The sequence below is a fragment of the Zootoca vivipara genome, chromosome 2 (genome assembly GCF_963506605.1).
Source record: "Zootoca vivipara chromosome 2, rZooViv1.1, whole genome shotgun sequence".
Taxonomy (NCBI): domain Eukaryota; kingdom Metazoa; phylum Chordata; class Lepidosauria; order Squamata; family Lacertidae; genus Zootoca; species Zootoca vivipara.
In genome coordinates, this window is record NC_083277.1 from 55,454,687 (window position 1) to 55,478,006 (window position 23,320).

Sequence of the window (23,320 nt, forward strand, 5' to 3'; positions counted from 1 at the left end):
GATGTTTTGGCCTACAACTCCCATGATCCCTAGCTAACAGGACCAGTGGTCGGGGAAGATGGGAATTGTAGTCCAAAACATCTGGAGGGCCAAAGTTTGGGGATGCCTGGCTTAGGGCTTGCCGATCAAGTTGGTGGTTCGAATCCCTGCGACGGGGTGAGCTTCCGTTGTTCAGTCCCAGCTCCTGCCCACCTAGCAGTTCGAAAGCACGTCAAAGTCCAAGTAGATAAATAGGTACTGCTCTGGCGGGAAGGTAAACTGTGTTTCCGTGTGCTGCTCTGGTTTGCCAGAAGGGGCTTAGTCATGCTGGTGGCCCCATGACCCAGAAACTGTCTACGGACAAACGCCGGCTCCCTCGGCCTAGAGAGCGAGATAAGCGCCGCAACCCTAGTCATCCATGAGTGGACCTAATGGTCAGGGGTACCTTTACCTATACCATACATACAGATCCTTTTCTCAATACTTCAGAGCAGGACCAGAGGTATTTTATCTATTTGTTATCAGCAAACAGGTAGTTAGACATCGTCACCTATTTTTCTTTGCCACAAATCAACTTTTCCCATTGAGAAACAAAATTTGGTTTAGGCTTTATTTCTTCTTGAAAGAAGCCTAGACTGGCATCTATAATCAAAATCTTCCAAAAAAAACCCTATACAAAGACATATTTTACAAAATATACAGGAAAGTTTTGCCAAAAATGAGAAACAGTACAAAGTAGGCAGATATAACAATGTAAAATCACATTAACACTTCCTCAACTGCTCCACAGGACAGGTGTGGGTTTTAGACTACACAAATTTAATAGCATGACACATAAATTTACACTATATACAAAAATGTATAAAGATCCAGCACCCCCTTTTAATCTAAGTTATGGTTCTTCCAACATGAAGCTGTGGTGCTTTGTGTTTTATGATCCACAAAGAGAAGCATTACACACTGGAATTAATGGAAATCCTGAAACCGGAAGTAAGTTAAGTAAGTAACTGCAATGCCTCCAAGGTCATAAGGTTTTTAACAGTCTGTTTGGGGAAAAATTGGGTGAGATGTTTCATGCTTTTCTGCTTCTAAGATGGACAGAGCTTATTCCATTTCAGTGAATCGAGCAAACATAGCTTTCCGTACTGCATCTTTGTAAGAGTCTGCTGTGGAGACACCATAAGAACTACCTTTTGCTCCTAGCCCAGCTCCCCTCATTCTCACTTGAGCCTGCAAAGAAACACAGGTATTTTTGCAGCAGCAAAGTAAATATAATGACCACAGAAGTTACGTTTCATTCATCACAAGTCTCAATGGGTGAACAACACCCCACCTCTGAAAAATAATTTAAACTCACTTTTTAGCCAAGCAAGTATGATTCCCCCCCCCCCCAAAAAAACATATTCCTCAGGTATGCTGTCCCAATTCAGCAACCTTTTTTGGGGCCAGTGGACACATTTGGGAAAGTGCCATGAGTGTTAATCAGAAAACGTCTGCCATGGTTAACACAAAATGGCTGTCACATCCATAAAAGCAGAAAGAAACAGGAGCACAAAATGGTGTGAGCAAGTGTGTCCCCCAATGGGAAAGTCACCTAAATCTGCACTGCCACACTTGCTCATGAGTTCTGAGCATCTCTCCTCTGTTCAAGAGAGATGGAAGCGTGGGCATGTTTAAGACACTTGGTGTAATTCAGATTTTAAAACAACTTTTAAACTATCTAGGACAGGCACCCCCAAACTTTGGCCCTCCAGATGTTTTGGACTACAACTCCCATCTTCCCCGACCACTGGTCTTGTTAGCTAGGGATCATGGGAGTTGTATCCCAAAACATCTGGAGGGCCGCAGTTTGGGGGTGCCTGATCTAGGATGATAACCATATACAACTCATCCTTGCTTACCTCAATGGGGGCTGTGATACCTTGGCATTTCCTTCCTAATCCTGAACCTTCCCTCCAGCCCATAGCTTGAAGCATTTTGTTGCCAATATTACTATGGTCAATGCCATCTTTTGTGGGCTGTTCATAATTCCTAAAAAAAAGAAGAACACATAGTTAAACTAAGGAAGATTTAGAGAATTTTATTTTAACTGTAAAATGGTAAAATATTTCAAATACATACACGGTGCCTGCATCAAACACTTTTTTCCGCTTTGGCTCAGGTGGCTCTGGTATGCCGTATTTCTCACGTCTTTCAGCTGCTCTGTCTCTGTATTTCATCTGAAATTATATCAATTTCATCAACTTCTCAACTCATTGTCAACCCCAGCACATACTCTAGTACTCTTCTGCCTCTAAGTATCAAAACAATGTGGCATCTATTGATGTAGGCAGCATAGAACGCAAGAGAGTCAAGTACAATATCCAAACAGTAGAGAAACAGAGAAAGAACGGATGCACACCATACAGACTGATCCCACTCTATTGCTACTGGATTCAATTACTGTATATTCAGGCGTATAAGACGACCCCCAACTTTTCCAGTTAAAATATAGAGTTTGGAATATACTCGCCGTATACCCCTGACTTTTGAATACATAAAGTACATGCATGGCAATCATTCTGCAGATTTTGGCTGCGTAACTAGTTGATATAAAATCTTTATTCCCAACCCCAAAAGACACATGTAAACGAGATGTACTATTTTCTATGTGTTCCAGAAAACTAGGACACTGGAAGCTCCTAAATGTCAGGGGTTGGCAAGATATACAGGTGAAACTCGGAAAATGAGTGTATTGTCGAAAAGTGCAGTTATTTCAGTAATGCAACTTAAAAGGTGAAACCAATATGAGATAGATGCATGACATGCAAAGCAAGATATGTCAAGTCTTTATTTGTTATAATTTTAATTATTTGTCGTTAGGCGGGTCAATTATAAATGGAATGTAATTAATGAAATGTAATAGTGATGTTTATTTTTGTATTATTGTAACCATTTGTTTTATTACTGTGGAATTTCCCAAAGAAAGCATTTGTAAACATTAAAAGAAAAAGAAAAATATAGTTGCATTACTGAAATAAATGCACTTTTCGACGATATTCTAATTTTCTGAGTTTCAACTGTATTCCTTCTCCTTGAGCTTTTTTCAACTACCAAGTTTCAATCCAGGACTTCCCATCTTTTACTTATTTCGTGTTTGAGAACCATAGTTTGCATTTCTTCCATTCCAATTTCTTTTTGAAAGCAACAGAATTAACCCAAATCTTGGGGATCGCAACAGAATGCTTGTGGAATGGTTGCCTGGGGGCTGAATGAACACCTCAAAATCTATTGTCTTGTTTACATACAACTCACCTCTCTCTCACGCATTTCCAAGGCTTCAAGCTCTTGCTCTGATAGTCTCGATCTCCTGTAGATGTCCATGTTTTGCTTTATAGGAAAAAACAGTCATCAAAATTGAACTGACACTTGCGCAGGAAGCTTTTTTTTTTTAAAAAAAAAACTTTTCTATTTAAGACTACTTTACGGTTTTATTCCTAATGAGCGATATCCATAAGTAATAAAACACTGCAAGTGAAAAGCTCAATGCCACATACTATTTTGTCTATGTAAAAAGACAGACAAAATTTGTGCGCACCCCCCGCCCTCCATCATGTGGGATACAACCCTGTGGAAAGTATCCCAACAGAAGACATAGACAGGCCTAATAATATTAAGTGTGCTCCAGCTCACTACTGCCCCCCACCCTGCAAAGCCAGGGCTATTCTATCAACTACTCTGTGGAACAACTAACAACATTTTTTATGTTGATATTGCTTATTGTGCTTTTTAAAATGGAGTTTAGTAATACTTAGTAGGGTGAGATATAAGTAACTATAATTATGACAAGGTTCAAACTACAGAGGGAAAAGAGGGAAATATCCACTTGTCCAGAACCTTTTTGACCACCTTCCATGCTCCCCACCCCCCAGGCCAAGCCAAGAGAACAAGTTGATATTCTGTTTTTTGGGGTGGCAACTGTACAATTCTGCAATATTGAGTTTATTGTTTGAAGAAGTTGATTACCTTATGAAGATCAGAGAGCTGTTGGTGCCTGACTAGAGCTTCTTTATTTGGAAACTGCCTTCTACATAACAAACAGGCCATTTTTTTCCAGTCTGTTAGTTTTTCTTCCTCATTTTCCAGCCTTTCCAAGAAATCCTCTTCATTATCACTGTCTCCGCTATAAGCAGCCACCAATCCACGCTGGAAGAGTAGTAATGTCATTTTAGCCCAATAAATACAAGCTGCCAAGTTCTATCACACTAAAGGGCAGCAGGTGATAGACAATAGATTGTTATGGGCTCTACCAGGTACTAGAGCAGGCATCCCCAAACTTCGGCCCTCCAGATGTTTTGGACTACAATTCCCATCTTCCCCGACCACTGGTCCTGTTAGCTAGGGATCATGGGAGTTGTAGGCCAAAACATCTGGAGGGCCGTAGTTTGGGGATGCCTGTACTAGAGGGTTGATATAGGAAACCTCAGGCCACTGCTGTTCTACAGCTCAACATGCTTGACAGAGGCACCCTATGAACATGTAAACTGCATTTGATTCCCTGACAAGATTAGAACTCTACTGAATGTCCCATATCCCATAACTCTAAGGTGTTGCTTTACTTCCTTTTTAGAAGGAAGACTCTAAAGAGAAAGGAGTTACTGTAAAGATCAGTTTCCCAGCAAAGACCAACAAAGTTTCATCACAATGGCCAACTGCCCTTTTGCAACTCCAAAGATTAAAAGGGTCCCAAAACACTCCTTCCTGTTTTCAGTACCTCTATGTCTGCAAACTTCTAGATTATTGCATAAAGGACACGGAAGCCTAAGCTAACATGTTTAGCTGAAATAAGATTAACCACTAAATATAAGCTTGGGGGGGGGGGAACTGATTCTTGCTCCATAACAAAAAGAACAGGTGTTTCACAGCTTAAAGGAAGCACTAGCCAAAACTTATTTATGAAGTAGGCATGTTAACAAAAACCTTAAACAACACTGTCAGTGCAAGTTTCCATTCACTCACTTTCAGTGGGTTGTCATCTTCACCACCATTCTTTATAACTTCTGTTATTATCTGCTGTCTCTCAGACAAGGTACCCTGAAGAAAGAAAGAACTGATAAGCCCAAAGACCGTATACAATATCCTTTTTAGATACTAAATCTTACCAACCTTTACCTTTTTCTCAAATAGAGCAAAGCCAGCATCAGCTGCTGCAGATTCTCGCCTTTCTTCCTCCCTTGCATTCAGAGGCTGGAAGCTATTCTTGAAGTTCTCCTTCTGTTTGTTTAGGCTCTTAGCCCAACGTTCCATGTCTTTAGCAATCTGAATAGGGAAACATTGACATAAATTCAGTCTATACCAATAAAACAAATCAAATTTCGTATCTGGATACAATACCACATTTTCTGCACCTATAGATTTCAGGTTATTCACATGCAACTCAATTTTGTCAAATGAGTTATCAAACTAGTGTGAAAAGACATGAATTTGGAAATCTTTAATAACCAACTCAAGTGTTTAGTTTGTTGTTTAAAGGTTATATTACTAAATTGCCTAGGTTCACTAGAGGTGTCATTCTGTTAGTGATTTGAGCATATTGGGACCCATTAATGATGTAAACATGTAACCATCTTTCTAGTAAATATACTTTTTTCTGCCTGCTTATGGTGCCAAATACTTTAAGCTATCCAGTTTTTCACTTAATATTGTTAATAAGACATGCAATTTTCATTACGTGATTTAAGTAAAAAGAGTGTTTTGTGTTCAAACATGCAAACTGATCTTATCAATTAAAGCTGTCATTCTGATAATCACCTGCTGAGCTGTTTTACTCTTGGGCTTCTCTTTCTTCTCTTTCCCATCTTTTGTGGAAGATGCATTACTTTGATGGTAAGATGTACCCTCTGCTGCAGGCATGTAGGTCTCTTTCTCACCATCCCAATAAAGATACTGCTGCGTTATCGCATTGTAGTAGTACTGAGGGGGGAAAACCCATATCTATTCATATTTATATCCTATAGATCAAGTCACCTTTCAAAAAAATTTTCCTCATATGCAACTCGTGTAGAGACTGATACCAAAACCAAGAACAAATTTGAGCTAAATTTGGATTGTTACGGGTTCACATTATTGACAGAGAAACTCTCTATGCAGCCCGATTTTCTGAAATATAGTCTGTTTGTGCAAACATTGTTTCAGATAATACCAAAGATTTGAAAGACATACCAATCAAATGGCTACAAGGCAGCTTGTGAACAGCACATGCATGAATGCACATGTCACTACTGCAAATTAATACCGTTTCCCCTATTTTAAGACGTAGTCATAAAATAAGCCATAGCAGAATTTTTAAGCATTCAAGGAATATAAGCCATACCCAAAAAAATAAGACATAGTGATAGGCACAGCAGCAATGCCGGCCGCGGCAGGAGGAAGAGGAAAAGATTAATACATCCCCTGAAAATAAGCCAGAGTGTGGTGTTTTTTTAGGAAAAATAAATATAAGACGGTGTCTTATTTTCAGAGAAACACGGTACCAAGCTGGACAATTGGTCCTTCTACCCCAGTACTCTCCACTGACAGTAACTGTTCAAGGCCTGGGAGACAGATTACTCCCAAAGTTGCTAATCCAGTACTGAATGACACTCTGTTTCCAAAAGGTATGCACGATTCAGCACAGGTTATGACCCCATGTTATTTTTAGTTGATTAAAAAGAGCTGGGAGCACTGTTTACCTGGGAGTTTGGATCATAATAGAGCCCTGTTACAGGATCATAATAGAAACCTGATGATTCATCATATTGGTATGTAGAAGTATCTGGAACAGCTGAAAATTTAGAAGTGTGAGCTATTATTAACTGCGTGTGTTAAATCACCATTACTTAGTAGATGTCAAGAAAACCACAAATCGCAACAGTAAATATGAGAAAGCAGTTGTCTGACCAACTTGCTCATAACGAACTAATGAAATGAAGTAGCTAGTCTTGATCAACCCTAGGTCTGAGACACCCAAAAGCAGCAATGCTGATAATCATTCTCGACTCCCTTTTACCTGTTTTCGGTATCACTCATTTCCTTCAGCAGTGCCTTTGCCCTTTCATTTTGCCTCCCAACCCCCCCAACCCCAAAAGGTCTTGGATATTCTCACTTCAGGAAAACACTGCAGCGGATTAAAAACAAAGTTCATCCTATCCACATGCTTACTTTTGTCCTAAAAATGGGCACTGTCAAGACGTATGAGTGTAAACTGCTGTCTATTTCCACTGATTACTTGGAAGGGAAGTTTGCTTACCATACTTGGTGCCAGGGACCACGCCAGTTGGAGATGCTGATGGCACCTGTGCACTAGTGCCTGGCTGTGCTACTTGTGTCTATAGAAAGGGAGGGGGGACAATTTAAAAATAGGATCTTTAAAAGTTACAACAATTGTTCAATAACTTACACTGAGTCCTCCTCAACCTGGTGCCCTCCAGATGTTTTTTTAACTACAATTCCCACCAGCCAAATCAGGATGGCCAAAAGCAGAGTGAACTGAAGCTGACGCCCAAAACATCTGGAGTTCACCAGATCTCGAAGAATGCCTTAAATGAACCTATCCAGTATACTACATACAGTACAGGTCAATACTTCCAAAATGGAGTTTACACAGGCAAGCTCTACTAAGCCACACCAATATCTTTCAGACGAATGTACCTTCCAAATTATTATAACCTAAAGTCTCAGTCCAACAGAATACAGATTGTATTTACCGGAGAATCGGGAGAGCTGGTCTGTTGATTATATAACTGAGGACTCTGGGAAACAACAGCTGCTGTAGTAGCACTTGTCACTGGAGTACCTGGCAACAGAGTTATTAGAAGTTCAGCAAAGCAATCTGAAAAACTACAATAGCACTTTGTTACTCCAACTAGAGCAGGCGTGGCCAAACTTGGCCCTCCAGCTGTTTTGGGACTACAACTCCCATCATCCCTAGCTAACAGGACTAATGGTCAGGAATGATGGGAATGGTAGTCCCAAGTTTGGCCATGCCTGAACTAGAGCATTTAGATTTTCTAGACTGTTCAAATACAGAAACTAATTGTTTACTCTTGTATACCACTCTACTGAATGCAGAGACCAGCACTGAATATTCCATACAGATCTTGCACAGGAACATGGGTAAGTAGAATTTTACCACAGTAATAGGAAGAGGAAACTGTTACCTGATATTGTAGCTGTATCTGTTTCCAATGTTCCTGCTTGATTCTGGTAAAACTGCTGATAATCCTGTGAACACTATGCAAAGAATTAAGACAAAATTACTTGTGTGATCCATAATATAAATAGACAGGCTTGGCTCTTAACAAAAGGAAATTTATAAAAGTCCTGGAAGTTCTGCTACCTGCCCTGTATAATTCTTTCCACCCGGCTTGGGAGGGCAGGCCTTGACTGACTCCAGCTACAAAAAGCTAAGGCTGCTAAAGAGGTCGGAGACCATTTTGGTTCTCTCTTTAGTGCAGACCCGGGTCATCAGGCCTGAGCTGTTACTGCCACCACCCACCATGAACCACCATTGGCAGGACTGGCTGCAACGGCAGCAGATACACTCCATGTTTAAGATAATATTTTATTCTCTTGTTAATTATGCTGTTTTAAATGTGCATTTTGTATTTGACTTCCTTTAGCAATGTTTTCTTATGAAATGTTTAAGATATTTTTGTTGCATTAAATTTGCATTCTGTGGTTTACTTCTTTTGTAATGTTGTACTTTGAAATCTTCAGTTTCCTGTTATGTTGTTTTGAATATATACTTTGACTTTCTTCAGTAATGTTTGATTTTGGATTGTTTTATTTGATGTTTTAATGTGTAGTAAACAGCTTTTGAGATTCCCCCTCCTTTAAAATATAGTGTGGTATAGAAATGAAATGCATAATAATGATGACGTTTTCTGCCTCCTGGAGGGTTGGGGAATCTTCTGGATAATGCTGTCTAAGGTTCAGCTTAATTGCAAAAAAACTGGGGAAGAGCCCAATCAAATTTTGGGACGATTCATTATCCTCCGAGAAGCTCGTTGGCCCCCCATCTCATAGCCCTGGATAGGCTTTTTGGAGTGGGGTGGGAAAAAGGGGAAACTTTCTGTCAACTTCTTTCTGTTCGCTTGTGAACTGTGGCTTGGATCCTAAGATAATATTAATCATACGTACTTGAGTGTACTGGGTATAGCCATCCTGTCCCAGCTGGAGGTAGTTGAATTCAACTGCTCCACCTTCTCCACTTTGAGGCTATAAAATTAAAGGATATGGTAAAGTAAATAACCAAACCAAACCAAACACAAAGGCTGTTTAGATGGCTACTTAAATTGATGGAATAAGGCAAGGTCATTAACAACCATCCATTTTAGACTCAGATCCCCTACCTGGGTTGATGACCACTGGGCTGCAGCAATGGCTGTACTAGCAACAGAGAAAGCACTGACACGATTACCATCTGGGAGAAGCAAATCCCTAAAAACAAGAAAAACATCTAAGAACATTTCACAGACAACCTGCTATCATAAAAAGCTTCAAAACACCATTTCATTTCAGTTTTAACACTGACATTTGCAAATATAGCAGCAATACCAATTTCCAATTCTTTACCATTTGGAGAAAATTTGACATACATTTTAAATATGAAAGAGCAACAGTTAATGAAACTCACTTCCTGGCACTTTTGGCAAAATCCACACCAATCGTTTTGCCATCTATTTTAAGAGGTGGCTGAAGACTCTGCAAAATTTGCAACAGCTGAGAAGCATCCTAGAAAAAAAGTAATTGCAGGTATTGGACAAAGCTCAAATTAAAACACAAAATTCTTGCTCAGAAGGGCACTGAGCTAGGCAAGCACATCACATGGACTGCATACCTTTACACAAGATTTTGTTCTATTAAGAGTATTAATGGCCTGATACAATGCCACTGACTGATAAGATGACCAAATGCTGTACCATTCTCACCACATTTAAGAAGTGTCTTGTCCACTCATTTAATACTATGTAAGCCATAAATGTGGTACTTCAATAAGATGATACTCCAAAAGTTGCTTTAATTCCACTACCTCTCCAAAGCTAGAGAAGGTGCAATTGCTCAGGATGCTGCACATCTCACTGAACTTGAATATGATCAGGAAATAGGACTTTTACTTCTTTCCAGTGACCATATGCGAAATTCAGTATCTAAGTGAAAAAAGTATGTTCTCACCATTGCTGAAGACAATTGTACAAAAGCAAAGCCTCTATTTTGTTGGGTCTGTTTGTCTTTAATAAGTCGGATGTTATTTACTGCCAGTGAAGCATATGGTGACAGCGCTGTCATGATCGATTCCACTACTGTGTGAGGGGCTATGTTTCTGAGAATAAGAGCTAGGGGAACAAATAACAAGTTATTAAAAGATGCTCCGTATATTACCCTTTAAGTGTAAGAATCCACCAAATTCATGATACGTTGTAAGTTTAAAAATATTGTATTAATATTTTGCAATAACACCTAAGGTATATTGATATAGTCATTTATATGTTACACTCACTATCACAGGAATACATTAGTAAGATGTAGTTTTAAATATGAGTACAAGCAACCCCTGATTTATGTGGGAGTTGTGTTCTCGGTCATTGTGCACAATGGTGGAATGCGTATAAGCTTCCCCCACCTCCTCTTTTCTAGCGATTTCTGGGGCGGGCGTTTGTCACTTGGAATCACATAAATCGGTTGATGCCTGTATGTTAGAACTTCTTAGTATAAATATGAAGCTAGAGAGGAAGCCTTTCCTATATGTACGAAGAATGGGGAGCAGGAAGAACCCCAATAAAGAGAATCAAGTCTTATAGGAAATAGCATGACTGCAGGGGAGGAAACAATTGGGGGGGGGGGGGTTCTTGTCGACAGCAAGGGACCCACAAAGGGGAGGGAGAGCAGTGAGTAAAGGGAAAACCAATTCTCAAAGTGCCAAAATGTTTTATTATGCTTAACATTATTTCATAATTAGAAAATTTCGTTATCAAGAATAGCTTACAATATCTGCAGCAAAGCATTTTGAAACTTGAGAAAATTTTGAAACTTGAGCCATTGGTGAGAAAGAAAAAGAAGAGTAATGTATTAAGGAGGGGAAGCAGGAGTATGTGCTCCTAGAGTGGTGGTAGAGAAAGATCAGTTTTAAAAACATCAACAGAGAAAAGCATGCTTGAAGACTGAGGGGGGGGAGGGGGGTAAAGAAAGCCCTGCAACAGCTGTGAGGGCTAAATTTGGGTTTCAAGTGTCCTGAGCTAAAACGATCTCATACTACTTATAAATCTCTGGGTTACTGTGCTTCAGCACCTTGGATTTTTGCCCTATGGTCTACTCTTCAGAAATGAAAATGAAAATATTTAATCAAATCTATGGGGATCTTGGTAGGAAATGGACTTCTTGCAACACACTTCGGCCAACCAATCCCACAGTATAATAGAAGACTTGAGACTTTACTCACTATCACAGTAGTAGTCTACAGACTGAACAGCCTCTGGTCCTCCAGGTGGTACCTCCTGTTCTGAATCTTTATTGCAAATCAGGAAAAATAATTTTAATCATGCAGTAACTTAAGTTGATACATCAAGACGGTTCTACTATGTCAGAGTAAGAATGACATGCATAATTAATAATTGTGAAATAAAAGTATCTATTTAGTGTAAGTTACTCAAATAGAACTTACCAAATTTATCTGCTCCACAACGGAAGCATTTTAGACGCCTTCTGAAGTTGTAAAGGCAGCACTAACAAACAAACAAATCCATTACATTTTTAGATCATTCAGCTGATGAAGCTTGCTGTAGCATACCACATTTATACCAATTAATTTAAAGTGAAACTGTTACCACATATAATCATCTGCAGCCTTCAGATACCAGTCTCAACAAACTTTACCCGTTCACACAAATAGCAATTCTGCAAGTAGCCTCTATAAAATAAACTAGCCTATCCTCTATAGCATTTTCTTAGCAATGCCCATCTTTCTATTGAAATATTACAGAATTTGGAGTAAACATTGTTCAGTGTTTGAAAAGAGCTAGAGCTCACAGTTCCATCAGCTGCATGGGTCTATAGCCCTGGAATGTGCATTAAGAGCAGATAAAGGAAAACACACAGAATTTCTCATCGTTTTAGAACACCATACAATCTCTACATAAAGCCAATAATCAGTGGCTTTCGCCTTTAAAGTTTGTTAACCTTTCTATTTTCTCATATTTATCCCCAACTTTTCTTCCAATGTGGAACCCAGGGAAGTGTACTAGTGGTCCCCAGAAAGTCACCAAACCAGGCACTGAATACTAGAGACAGACCTGCTTAGCTTTAGCAAGGAATGGCCTCACACACCTTCAGATCATTCCCTGGGTATGTATATTCTTGCTCAACTGTTTGTACTTGTTTGTGGCAAGCCTTATACTTTATTTAAATTTTGCTGTAATAGCTCTGAAATTTAAATGTTACTAAAATTTAATAGTCACTTCCATGGATGTAGCCAATAATGATTAATGAAGTTAAATAGCAACTAGGAAAGATGTGAAACATTGCTTTACCTTGTTGCAAAGCCAGTCTTCAAATTTAGGCCTGGGATTACTGTAGTGCATTGCGATTTGTTTCCCTTGAATCAACAGTTTTTTCTGCAAAAAAAGCACGTTTTGTTATTCCTGTATCACGGCACAGATGTCCATTTTCCCATGGCAGAGCACACTTCGGAGGATTCAGTGCTCATGAATTAAATGGACAACATATGGGGAGGACGTAGAGAACCAACCACCGCCTCCTACACTCTGCCCATTCAATCCTGCAGGAGGACACGGGCAGTAAGAAAATGGGATGTGCAGTAAAAGTAAACGGAATCAGGGAGTGTTGATCAAGCTGCCAAAACTAAGCGCTGACATGGAACCAGGAAATGTCTCAAAGGAGACCGAGTCCTACTGGCATAGCAACACGCTTTAAAAATATTGTCAAGTGATTGCTTCGCTTCTTTCCCAACTCCAAACACCCTAGAATTTTAAAACTTCAAAACAAATGGACTGTTTTCAGTTGCTTTCTTCATGAAGTGCCCCTTGAAAGTAATTTCTCCCAAGAAGACCCTGGTTAGCTTCCTGGAGGCTGAACAAAAGGTCATTAACTGAACACATGTTCAGTATGAATCTTTTTTGACTAATTCATCAGTTCACATAAAAGCTTGTATAAGAAATTTGCGTTCTTCAGACAGTAGCTTTCTTCAAATAACTACAATGCTACTGAAATTTCACAATAGGGTAACAGTTGATTTTGCTCTCAGTGCCCCTTCAAAGTTAAAATGACGTTATAAATTATTAGCTGCTTAACTGTATACGAAGAAGCCAAGTTTCTCAACTTAAACTTTATTGATTCCTACATATACATAGTTCCTCTATGCCTCCCCTAATTTCTGTAAGCCATTAACAGCTATTCATTCAGAGAGATGCACCTTTAAGTATGTTGAGATGTGTATGCTAAACCTAATTTTTAGCTAAAATATTACGTCCGAAAGTAAAGTTCTAAATATAAATGGCATGAAGAAACTTAAAGTATCTGGTAGATCTAGGGTGCATATTTCATCCTTTTATTGCTAGAGTAGGCAAGTAAGGGGAAGGTTGAAGGACCCAGAACAAACTGGGTTATGCACACACACGTTGCTGGCATATTTACACTAAATCATGTTTGTCTGACAGTTAGCAACAGGGCCACTGGGGAGATTTGACTACTTTTCCCTATGCTAGAGGATGTGTGGTTATTTTTTGGAGTGAATTTGAAATTTATTCAGTAAGATGAATACTGATATAGCTTTGTATATGTTAAAAATTGTGCAGAGTTTACTAGTAAATCCAGTTAATGTTAATTCAGGCACCCATGTGTGCCACCAATGCATGCTATGGACATCATAAAAGTCATTTAATGTATGCAAGGATTAGGTACTCTTTCAGCTTAATTGCTGTGGTGGTTGCCCATGATATGAAGTCCACAGAAATACTCATTATACTTCCAGTTATTGGATGTCAGAAGTGGAAAAATTCAGCAAGAGATGCATTTTCAATCTTGTTTTTAAGCCACAATAATTGTATTTCTGCTCTTTATAGATTTTTAATATCTCCACCAGCTGCATAGGTCTAGCTTAACAGCAATTCAGTAGGAGAGAGGTTTTGCTATGAAAAACTGTATTGGTAATCCAGAAGCATACCAATGCACTGGAAATAAGTAGGAAGATATTTCAGTATTATTTTAATTACCATTTTTTGTTGATTACATTAGTAATACTGCACAATGTTCCACTTTCATTTGTTAAGTAATATTGAAAAGGCATATGTGTTACTATAAAAGTGCAGCTGTAGTTTAATAGATTGCCCTTTCACAGCTAGCGCTAGCATAAAGCACACATACAGTATTGCTGCATTCAGAAAAAAGCCTATATGGTTTGAAACTTGAGATGTTACTATGGAAATAATGTTTAGAGACCAAATCAGTCAAGTAAAATGCTATACATTATTACTATCAGAATAGTAATATGCTGATTTTATAACAGGCGGTTTGGCAAATCTATTGGGGCTCTCTAGCACTATGCAAACACATTTTGAAAATTTTAACATATACAAAGCTTTTAAATCTTTAGGAAGTCATGGTTTTGGAACAAACCACTCCTTCAGCCTTTCATTTATTCCTTTTTAAAAACTGTACAGACTTGTTCCATTTTCAGGAATAATCTAGACTTTGTGAGTGAAGCAACCTGATTGGCTTCCATCCAGCTGGTAGCATCTTGAAAGTGATAAAACTCCACGAAGGCGAAACCACGGCTTACACCTAGAGACAGCATTCAGATATAGACGGGATAGTTGTGTTAGTCAGTTCCTTTAAAACAGGTGAATCTCTCTCCAACTGCTTCATTACTTCATGACAAAGCAGTTTTATAAATGCGACGTCAACTCTGAATTTGCTTCTTGTTTTGCCATGGCAAGGAAACCAAGCTGCCTTAACACCTGAATGGGATCCATGTTTAAAGGTAACCATGCAATGAACTACTAAAGTTTAAAAACAAATTAACAGTGTTACTTACCATACCCTTTAATATATAAAAATCTGAAGGCTTCTTCCACTATCTACAGCCTTTCAAAAGGCTAAATTCCTTACCCATGGCAAACCTTTCATTCTGATTGTACTTGCAGGTGTGGGGAAAACGTTTTAGGCCTGGGGAAGAGGAAGGTACTGCCAAAAAATAGGTTAACACTCTCACCTGTCTTTCTCTTCATCAGCCTTACATCCGCGGGCCGAGGGCCTTCACAGGACTCAATGATCTCGCGAATCTGTATGCAAGTTTAATTTTTAAAAAAACTATTACTATTAAAAATTGAGTGCTTTTCAAGATTATATAAGCTGTTTGTGCATTTATTCTAATGTAATCCAAATATTCTAAAGACAATAGTTAAATATTACTTACATCATAGTCTGTAACAGTGATAGGGAGCCCACGCAACATGATGGTCTTGCTTTCTTTCTCATCATTAATGTCATTTCGATAGTCATGCTCTCCATAGTCCCCATCAGAATGATATCCATCTTCTGATTTGTCGCTATTACGCCGCTCGCGTTCACGCTCTCTCTGCCAAGTGAGCATGTGTTTTAGCAAGCTAACTCTATAGCACTTTATCCATTAAAAAAAAAACAATCAGGACTTGTGAAAATCATTCAATCCATATTCAAACAATCCTTTCTTTGCTTAAGAAACGTGATACATTTACTTTCTACAGTCAGTATCCGGAAAAAATATTGGCCATATGAGCTCCATATAGTAAGTAAAGCTAGGAAATGTACCATTTATTAACACAGGAAACAGCACAATACAAAAACACTCATTATGCCAGGGATAAGGAACCTGTAGCCCTCTGACAATCAAGGTTCTCCAACCACCATCAGTCCCAGCCAGAATGGACAATGGTCAAGGATGATGGAAAATGCTAACCAAGAGTATTTGGAGGGCCACCTGTTTCCCATTTCTCCATAACAGTAACCAAAGTTAAAACATGTGTTGTTCAAAACTTTCCATGCACACAGACATTACGCTCACCTCAGGACTGTCATAATCTCTACCATCATAATCTCTGCCATCATAATCTTTGCCATCATAATCCCGACTATCGTAATCCCGGTAGTCATCGTATCTGTCACTTCTGCGCTCCTCGCTAGATCTTTTATAGTCAGAATCCCGTCGACGACTTCTGGAGTCCCGCTCATCACGATCATCTCTATCTATGATAGAGCCGTATCTTCCACTCCGTTCAGTTCTGCTCACACTACACAAAGAGATAGTCAAGTCAGACAGTTTGAAAAATGTAATTAATCAGCAACGCTTTTAACAGGATCAGCAGGGTTATGAAAAAAAATGAAATAAAGCCCCAAGTGGGGCATCATAGTACAATGGCTTAAAAGAGAGAGAGAGAGAGAGAGAGAGAGAGAGAGAGAGAGAGAGAGAACATGGCTATACAAGTAACTCCCAAATTATGTGGGGGCTACATTCTAAGTAACTGTGTCTTAAAGTGAAATCACATATGCCGTATTGGCCTGAATATAAGCCACACCTTTAAAATTCAAGGGGGGGGGAGGAGAGACAATACCTGAATATAAGCCACTCCCTTAAAATTCAGAAGGGATTCACACCTGTTCCGTTTTACCAAATCTTGTTTCAGCAGGGTAAAAGCAAATTTTTGTAAAGTTGCGAATTTAAGCCGCACTTAAAACTTTTCACAGTCGGAAATTGGGGGGAAAAGTGAGGCCAATACAGTATTTGAATCACCATTGAAAAAGCCTGCAAACACCCCACCCCTTTTTGTGTTAGTTCTGGATTCAGCGAAATGCACATGTGCAGTCACACACATATTGGATGTGCCTGAAATGGTCGCTGCCTGTAATTTGTATGTGATTCTCCCTTTTCATAAAGACCTACCCAGGAATATATAAAGGTGGCCGAGAGTAATTTCAGGTACAACTTTGACTAATAAGAATTATTATGCACTTGTGACTTTATAGGGAGACATTCATGTTAATAAATCCTAACTAATATGTGTCCTTTGGTAAAGAATGTTAAATTGCAAAAAAAAAATCAATTCTTTTCCTGTGATTTTTGCCTCTTTATAAAAAAATTCAAATTAATTGATGACTGACTAAATAGCTAACACTATAGAAGACAGCATGAAAATTGCACTCAATTTTTGCAAGTATATAAAACTGTAAATGTTGAAATTTGGCTGTTTTACATTGAATAAATAAAGGTTTACTTCAGGATTTTAGTTTTCAGGGCTACAATTCCAAAACAAATTGCTAGGTAATAAGCTTTGGGGGAGACGGGACTTAAGAAAACATGTATAGGATTGTTCTGTAAATTACTTAAGAGGACAACAAAGGTGTAGAAATGATTGATACATTAACTGCTTTTAAAATCCCAGTAGCATTTCACTGGAAAACTAATTCCCTACCTGCGTTTTTGGGGTTTGTTTTCTAGTATTTGGGACATGGCTAAAATGCTAAAAAAAAATACTTAATATGGATCTTACTTAACATTTGTAAAGACAAAAAATAAGAAATCTATTTGTTAAAAAATGAACTCCAAAATTGTTAGCTTTCAGGAATGATTTAAATTTACAGGGATATATGTCCTTATTTTCTGTTTACACTAGTGTGGTAAAATATACAAATAGTTGGGTCCTAAGTATCGTACAGTCTCTCTTGCTCAGGTTCTTGTAAGTAACGTATTAGCTCAGGGGTCCCCATAAGGCCTGGGGGCCGGATGCGGCCCAATTGCCTTCTAAATCCGGCCCGCGGACGGTCCAGGAATCAGCATGTTTTTACATTGGTGGAATGTGTTCTTTTATTTAAAATGCATCTCTGGGTTATTTGTGGGGCATAGGAATTCATTCATATATTTTTCCAAAATATAGTCCGGCCCCCCACAAGGTCTGAGGGACAGTGGACCGGCCCCCTGCTGAAAAAGTTTGCTGACCCCCGTATTAGCTCATTTTTAGCTGTGTTGTGTATTTCTTTAATATGTTAAATACACAACTGTTTTTCTATGTTAATACACACACAAAAGTGGTTCAAATGCTTTATAAAGACACTTATTTATTAAACACATTTTTACTCTTCCTTTCCATCAAAACAATCAAAGCAGCTTTTATTACTTTACCTGTGTAAGGTGAACACGTACAGGGAAAGCATCAACACAGGAGGAAAACATTTGGTGAAAGTGGTTGTGCATTTAGGACAGGCATCCCCAAACTGCGGCCCTCCAGATGTTTTGGCCTACAACTCCCATGATCCCTAGCTAACAGGACCAGTGGTCGGGGAAGATGGGAATTGTAGTCCAAAACATCTGGAGGGCCGAAGTTTGGGGATGCCTGTGCTACATATCCAGTATGCTAGACAGGCACAGGTGATTAATCTCAATGCATGGATAAGACAAGTGATGACAGGAGGGATTTAGAATTTTTAGGCACTAGGGCAGGGGTCAGTAATCTAAGGGCCATGGAGGTTGTTTGACTGGCCCCTGAGTTGCCCCCAAACTGAGTTGCGCCCTTGCGCGCTAAACCGCCACAGTGCGACGACTCACTTCCATGGCGCTGAAAATCGCAGGGGCGCATGCTCACGTGCACCCGCAATCTGGCCCACGGAGGGATCTCCGTGGGACGGATCCGGCCCAGGCAAGATAAACTTTGCACTAGGGGACAAAAGAAAGTGTTTCTCCACAGGAGGCAGTGATTACCACCAACTGGGATGGCTTTAAAAAGGGATCAGCATAAATTCATAGCTATGGCAGTGTGCTTTTTTACATACCTCATTGTCCAATGTTCCTTTTTGTTCTCATTTCGATAGGACTTCTACTTATTTAAAGAAACCTTACTCCATATACAGTAATTATTTGACTTTGCTAGTTAATTACATTGGCTTGATAGTACCCATTCTAACCTGCAATATACATTTTAGCTGAGCTTTTATTATTATAGTTTTGAACAACCCCCAAGCATTTTGAAGTTTCTTCTTTTGCAGTCGTGTGAGACTATCTTGACAATTGTTCACTTACATGTATGTTCAATTTGAAAGCATTATGGTCACTGTTTGTAGCCAATTCAATAACATTTACAAGTCACGAAAGGTGCTGGATGCCAAAGATCAAGTAGAGTAGAGGGTCACCACCATTCAAGGGCGCTGTCATTTAGAGTAACTAGAAATTTTACTTCTTTGTCATGAATGGATCTAGTGATGAGCAGTGAGGCGACCAAGTTTGCTGAACCCACCAAATCATTCAAGGTGTTAAGAACAAAAAGCATTGCAAGATACTCCAAAAGGATCCACCCAAAATGGGTAAATGGCTATTAAAATGGAAAATGCAATTCAACATAATCAAGTGTAAAATGATGCACATTGGGGCAAAACGTATCCCAATTTCACATGTGTTTATAGGATCCGAACAGGTAGTAACTGACAGGGAAGAGGACCTTAGTGAATAGTTTGATGAAAATGTTGTGTTGTGCAGCAGCGGTGAAAATGCTGATTTTCCTATTAAGGATATTAGGAAAGTCACTGAAAATAAAGCTACTGTATCATAATATGGTTATACGAATCTTTGGTTTGACCATACACAGAATATGGAGTACAATTATGGCTTCTGTTCCTAAAAAGGATGTTGTAGAGCTGAAAAAGGGAGACTGAATTTAATCATGGGGATTAAACAACCAACCCCCCCCCCCCATGAGGAAAGGTTTCAACATGTGGGGCCTTTTAATTTAGAAAAGGGAAAGTAAGGAAGGACCTGATAAAGGTGTACCAAATTATGAATGATGTGCAGAAGGGGGCTAGAGAAAAGCATTTCTCACAGTACTTGGGATCATTCAGTGAAACTGAATGTAGGAAAATTCTGGACAATAAAAAATGTTTTTCCCCTCAGCATATAAAAATATGGAATTGATTCCTACAAGATCTAATAAGGGCCATCTTGGAAGGCTTTAAAAAAAGATTTAAACAAATCCATGACACTGGAAGCAATATGCCTCTGAATACCAATTGCCAAAGGTCCTATGTGGGCAGAGTGCTGTTGAACCCAAGTGCTGCTTGCAAGCTTCCCACAGGCATTTTGCTGGCTACTGTAAAAACAAGATGCTGGACAAGATGGGTATTTGGTGTGCTCCAACAAGGTGCATGCAAGCTTCCTACACAATTTAGAACCCTGATTGTCCAGGTTTTTGTATTGTAGAGCGAATAGGCACTCTGCTTCATAAGCTGTATCCCAAAAAGGCAGAAGCAGGGGCTATTCAACGTGGGGTGGGGCTAAACAAGTGACCATGCAGCCCCCCTGGCCACACATGTTCCCATCATGCAAGTAATGCTTGAAGATGGCTAAAGAGATATACCACAGATTTAGGAAACATCAGAAAAAAGTGTTTCTGAAATTGCAGCCACCATTATGTAATACTTCAATGTTTGCTTTTGCCTACCGTTTGTCTGAACCCATGGCTTGCCTTCAGTTCCTGATTAAACTGCTTCTAGTGAGTTGGATTGCCTATTTAGAAAACAAAACAAAATCAATCAATCAATGCAGACACCGATCATTTTAAAAGCATTGTGCAGAAATGCAAGGCTCCAAAATAATGCCTACAAAAACCTGGTCAGGCACCCTACTAATGAATGCCCCTCCAACAGCGTACTTTCAACTAAAAATTAGCTTTCAGTACCCTCGCTGCAGCAAAAAAAGAGAAAAATAACAAGATAATCAGGGAATCGCTGTAAAAGGTTTATCTGCAGAGCTGTTAAAAGGCACATTCAGATACCCACAAAAAGTCACGCTAAGGTACGCATATGTCGAGAAGGAATCAGAAGCGGAATGGCCACGCTGGTCTTGGTTAAATTAGACCAGAATAATCCTTTCTACAACGGGTGCCTCCCCCTGGGCATTGCAAGGGACTGGCGCTGACAGGGCGGCGTTTAATGGTGGCCGATATTCCGCAGGGGAGAGAGAGAGAAACGCAGGACGCAACCACACCTGCGGCGACCAACAATAGGGACCACAATAGCAATTATGCGGAGTTCTCCACAAACGCAATGAAGGGGAAGCGGCGACTCGGAGGAAAGGCGTTTTAAAGGACACCCAAAGCTGAAGCTCCTTCCCACCGAAGCATTTCCTAAGCCTCCCCCTGCTTCAGAGAGCGGACGGTTGGCGCTCCAAACCGCCGCAACCACCTCCGCCCCCCCCCGGCAAACAGGGCTCCCTATAGCGTCTCTTCTCTCTCTTTGCCGCCTCCGAAGTTGTAGAGGCTCCAGTTACGGCTTAAAAGTCCCATGAACAGCCAAAAAAAACCACCACCCTAATTCGTTATTCCCAAATCAGACTAAGGACTCTTCCCGAGTTCTTCTCTACTGACTATATAGCCGTCTCAGCATCGGAAGTCCGATTTTCAGTACCTACCGGCGAGGAGAAATGGGCCAAGGGCCGCCTCTGCCACCGCAACAGCTACAGCAGCAGCCACAGCAGCTTCTGTCAAACACCACAAAATGGCGCTGAAGGGGAGCTCGCCGTCTTCTACCCACAATCCCTCGCGCTCCCCGCCTCCTCCTCCTCCTCCTCCTGCTGGAAGCTTCCAGCGAGCCGCGAGCTCAAGAGGTGGGCTCTAGCTCCGCGCGGCCTGCTGGGTAGCGTCGCTGTGCTGCAGCCCAACCTTCGTTTATTGCGTTTCGCGGGGTGGGGGTGGCGGACGGAGGGCGAAGAGAGGGATTGTGCCCAAAAATGTTCGTGATGGGGCATCAGAGATGCGAAGCTGGTTACGCCCCGGCAAGATTGTAGGTCCCAAGTAGACCATGCGAAGTGCTTTCCTCTTGACTCCAGCATCTCCCGGGATTTCTTCACCGCCGGCCGCGGAGCCTGCTTTGTGCAAAAGTGTGAGGTGTAGCGACTGCAAAGATCCCGCTGGGCAGACAACCATTTTGTGAAATTTACATCGTCGGCAATCACGGCCATTTCATAAAGCCGGCGAGCTGAACAGAAGTCTGGAGCGTGTGAATACATCACGATGATGTTTACTTTTTTAAAAAAAAAAATAATAATGGCGAAATGGTATTAAGTATGCTCTCTAACACACGCCTTAATGGCACATTGCAATGCACATGCAGTCTATAGAAAAGCCTTTTCTTCTGCAGAACTGCCACGTTCCGGAGTAGAGAAACAAGCGAAGCACGTAATGGGTGCGGTCCTGTGCGCATTTACTTGGTATTAAGTCTCATTGGGCACAGTGAGGTGGGGAAGCATACACAGTACTGTACAGGAATGGGGAAACGTCTCCCCCGCTGCTCGACTGAGCCGCTTTGTAGCCGACGCCGCCCCTCCCTCTCCAGACGCGCCTAGTCAAGGCGGACTCTGATCCCATTCTTGGTCCTATTGCAAATACATAAACTGGCCTTAATAAGGGCAGGTAGGCCAGGGAAATAAAAGGCTTGCCGCTAGTTTACTCAGCGTATGAAATGGCAGCGAAGATGGTCTCTACATAAGTGGGGCAAGAGAGAAAGCGATCTCCCAATTTCTCACACACACACACCCCTCTTCCCTAATTCTAAACCAAAATGGCTGGCGCGGGTGGGTAGACGTGGGATGCCTCTCAATACCAAAATATGCACCCCATAATTAAACCCTTTGCCCAAAAGGAGGCATTTGTTGTGAAAGCATGGGTTAAGAGGATATTGATATTGCCCACTCATCAAGTGGGCGAAAAAAATACTGGGTTCTCATAATATTGTAGCATACTCCAGGCTAGACTCCTATACATATTCACCTAAGATCAAATCCCATTGAACACTGTGTGACTTGCTTCTGAGTAGCTATGCGTAGGGTTGCACTGCCTGTGGCTAAAACCAGCAGCATGGTCAACATTGAGGGGGCAGCTTCAAGATTTAGAAACAGCAATCTTTTTGCAATGTTTTCCATGTCTTTTAACCATGCAGAGGGACATGACCTTTTCAATTGAACTGGAATTGCATGAGGGGAGAAGACGAGCTATTGTTTAGTCTTCCTTTTCTTTTCCCTTCTTTTGTTTTTCTCTTACTGCCTTGTTAGCGATGGAGGGATCCTTTGACTTATTGGCTTACTATATCCGACTGGTGATCAACTATGATTCTTCTCTTCAGCTTAATGCTAAAATACCATGTGGCTAGAAACTTACAGCTAGGAAACTTAAGTGCTTTAGAAATAGATGGGCTGCAGTAAGTATTAGGAGGCTGCAATGTAGAGCTTGGGAATTTTATATAATATCTGTATCCATCTGTATACAGTAATTGCATTTATTACTTCTTTAATATT

The 23,320-nt window shown here is 40.3% G+C and overlaps 1 protein-coding gene across 2 annotated transcripts; it reads right to left on the bottom strand.

Moving 5' to 3' along the window:
• Positions 1-575: 575 nt before the first annotated feature.
• On the bottom strand, positions 576-21,594 carry RBM5 (RNA binding motif protein 5). Of its 2 annotated transcripts, none has more exons than XM_035105990.2 (25): positions 21,440-21,594; positions 20,472-20,536; positions 16,055-16,280; positions 15,428-15,589; positions 15,224-15,293; positions 14,720-14,793; positions 12,525-12,608; positions 11,660-11,720; positions 11,438-11,503; positions 10,174-10,334; positions 9,635-9,732; positions 9,351-9,438; positions 9,139-9,216; positions 8,157-8,229; positions 7,704-7,792; positions 7,247-7,325; positions 6,690-6,781; positions 5,770-5,931; positions 5,131-5,277; positions 4,978-5,052; positions 3,985-4,164; positions 3,274-3,348; positions 2,101-2,198; positions 1,881-2,010; positions 576-1,209 (listed from the first exon to the last, which is right to left on the bottom strand). In XM_035105990.2, the coding sequence occupies exons 2-25, from the start codon at positions 20,486-20,488 to the stop codon at positions 1,084-1,086; spliced, it is 2,511 nt and encodes an 836-aa protein (XP_034961881.1). In that variant the 5' UTR covers positions 20,489-20,536; positions 21,440-21,594; the 3' UTR covers positions 576-1,083. The 2 variants fall into 2 exon arrangements, with proteins under 2 accessions (XP_034961881.1, XP_034961880.1); XM_035105989.2 differs by having other exon boundaries at positions 15,428-15,631.
• Between the last annotated feature and the right edge of the window lie 1,726 nt (positions 21,595-23,320).

Bases quoted from the DNA above. Each gene is read 5' to 3' on its own strand.
- RBM5 (XM_035105989.2), bottom strand. The intron at 14,794-15,223 runs GTGAGAGTGTTA...TGCTGTCTCTAG, and splicing joins GCTGATGAAGAGAAAGACAG to GTGTAAGCCGTGGTTTCGCC. The intron at 9,733-10,173 runs GTGAGAACATAC...CTTTTTTTCTAG, and splicing joins TACAATTGTCTTCAGCAATG to GATGCTTCTCAGCTGTTGCA.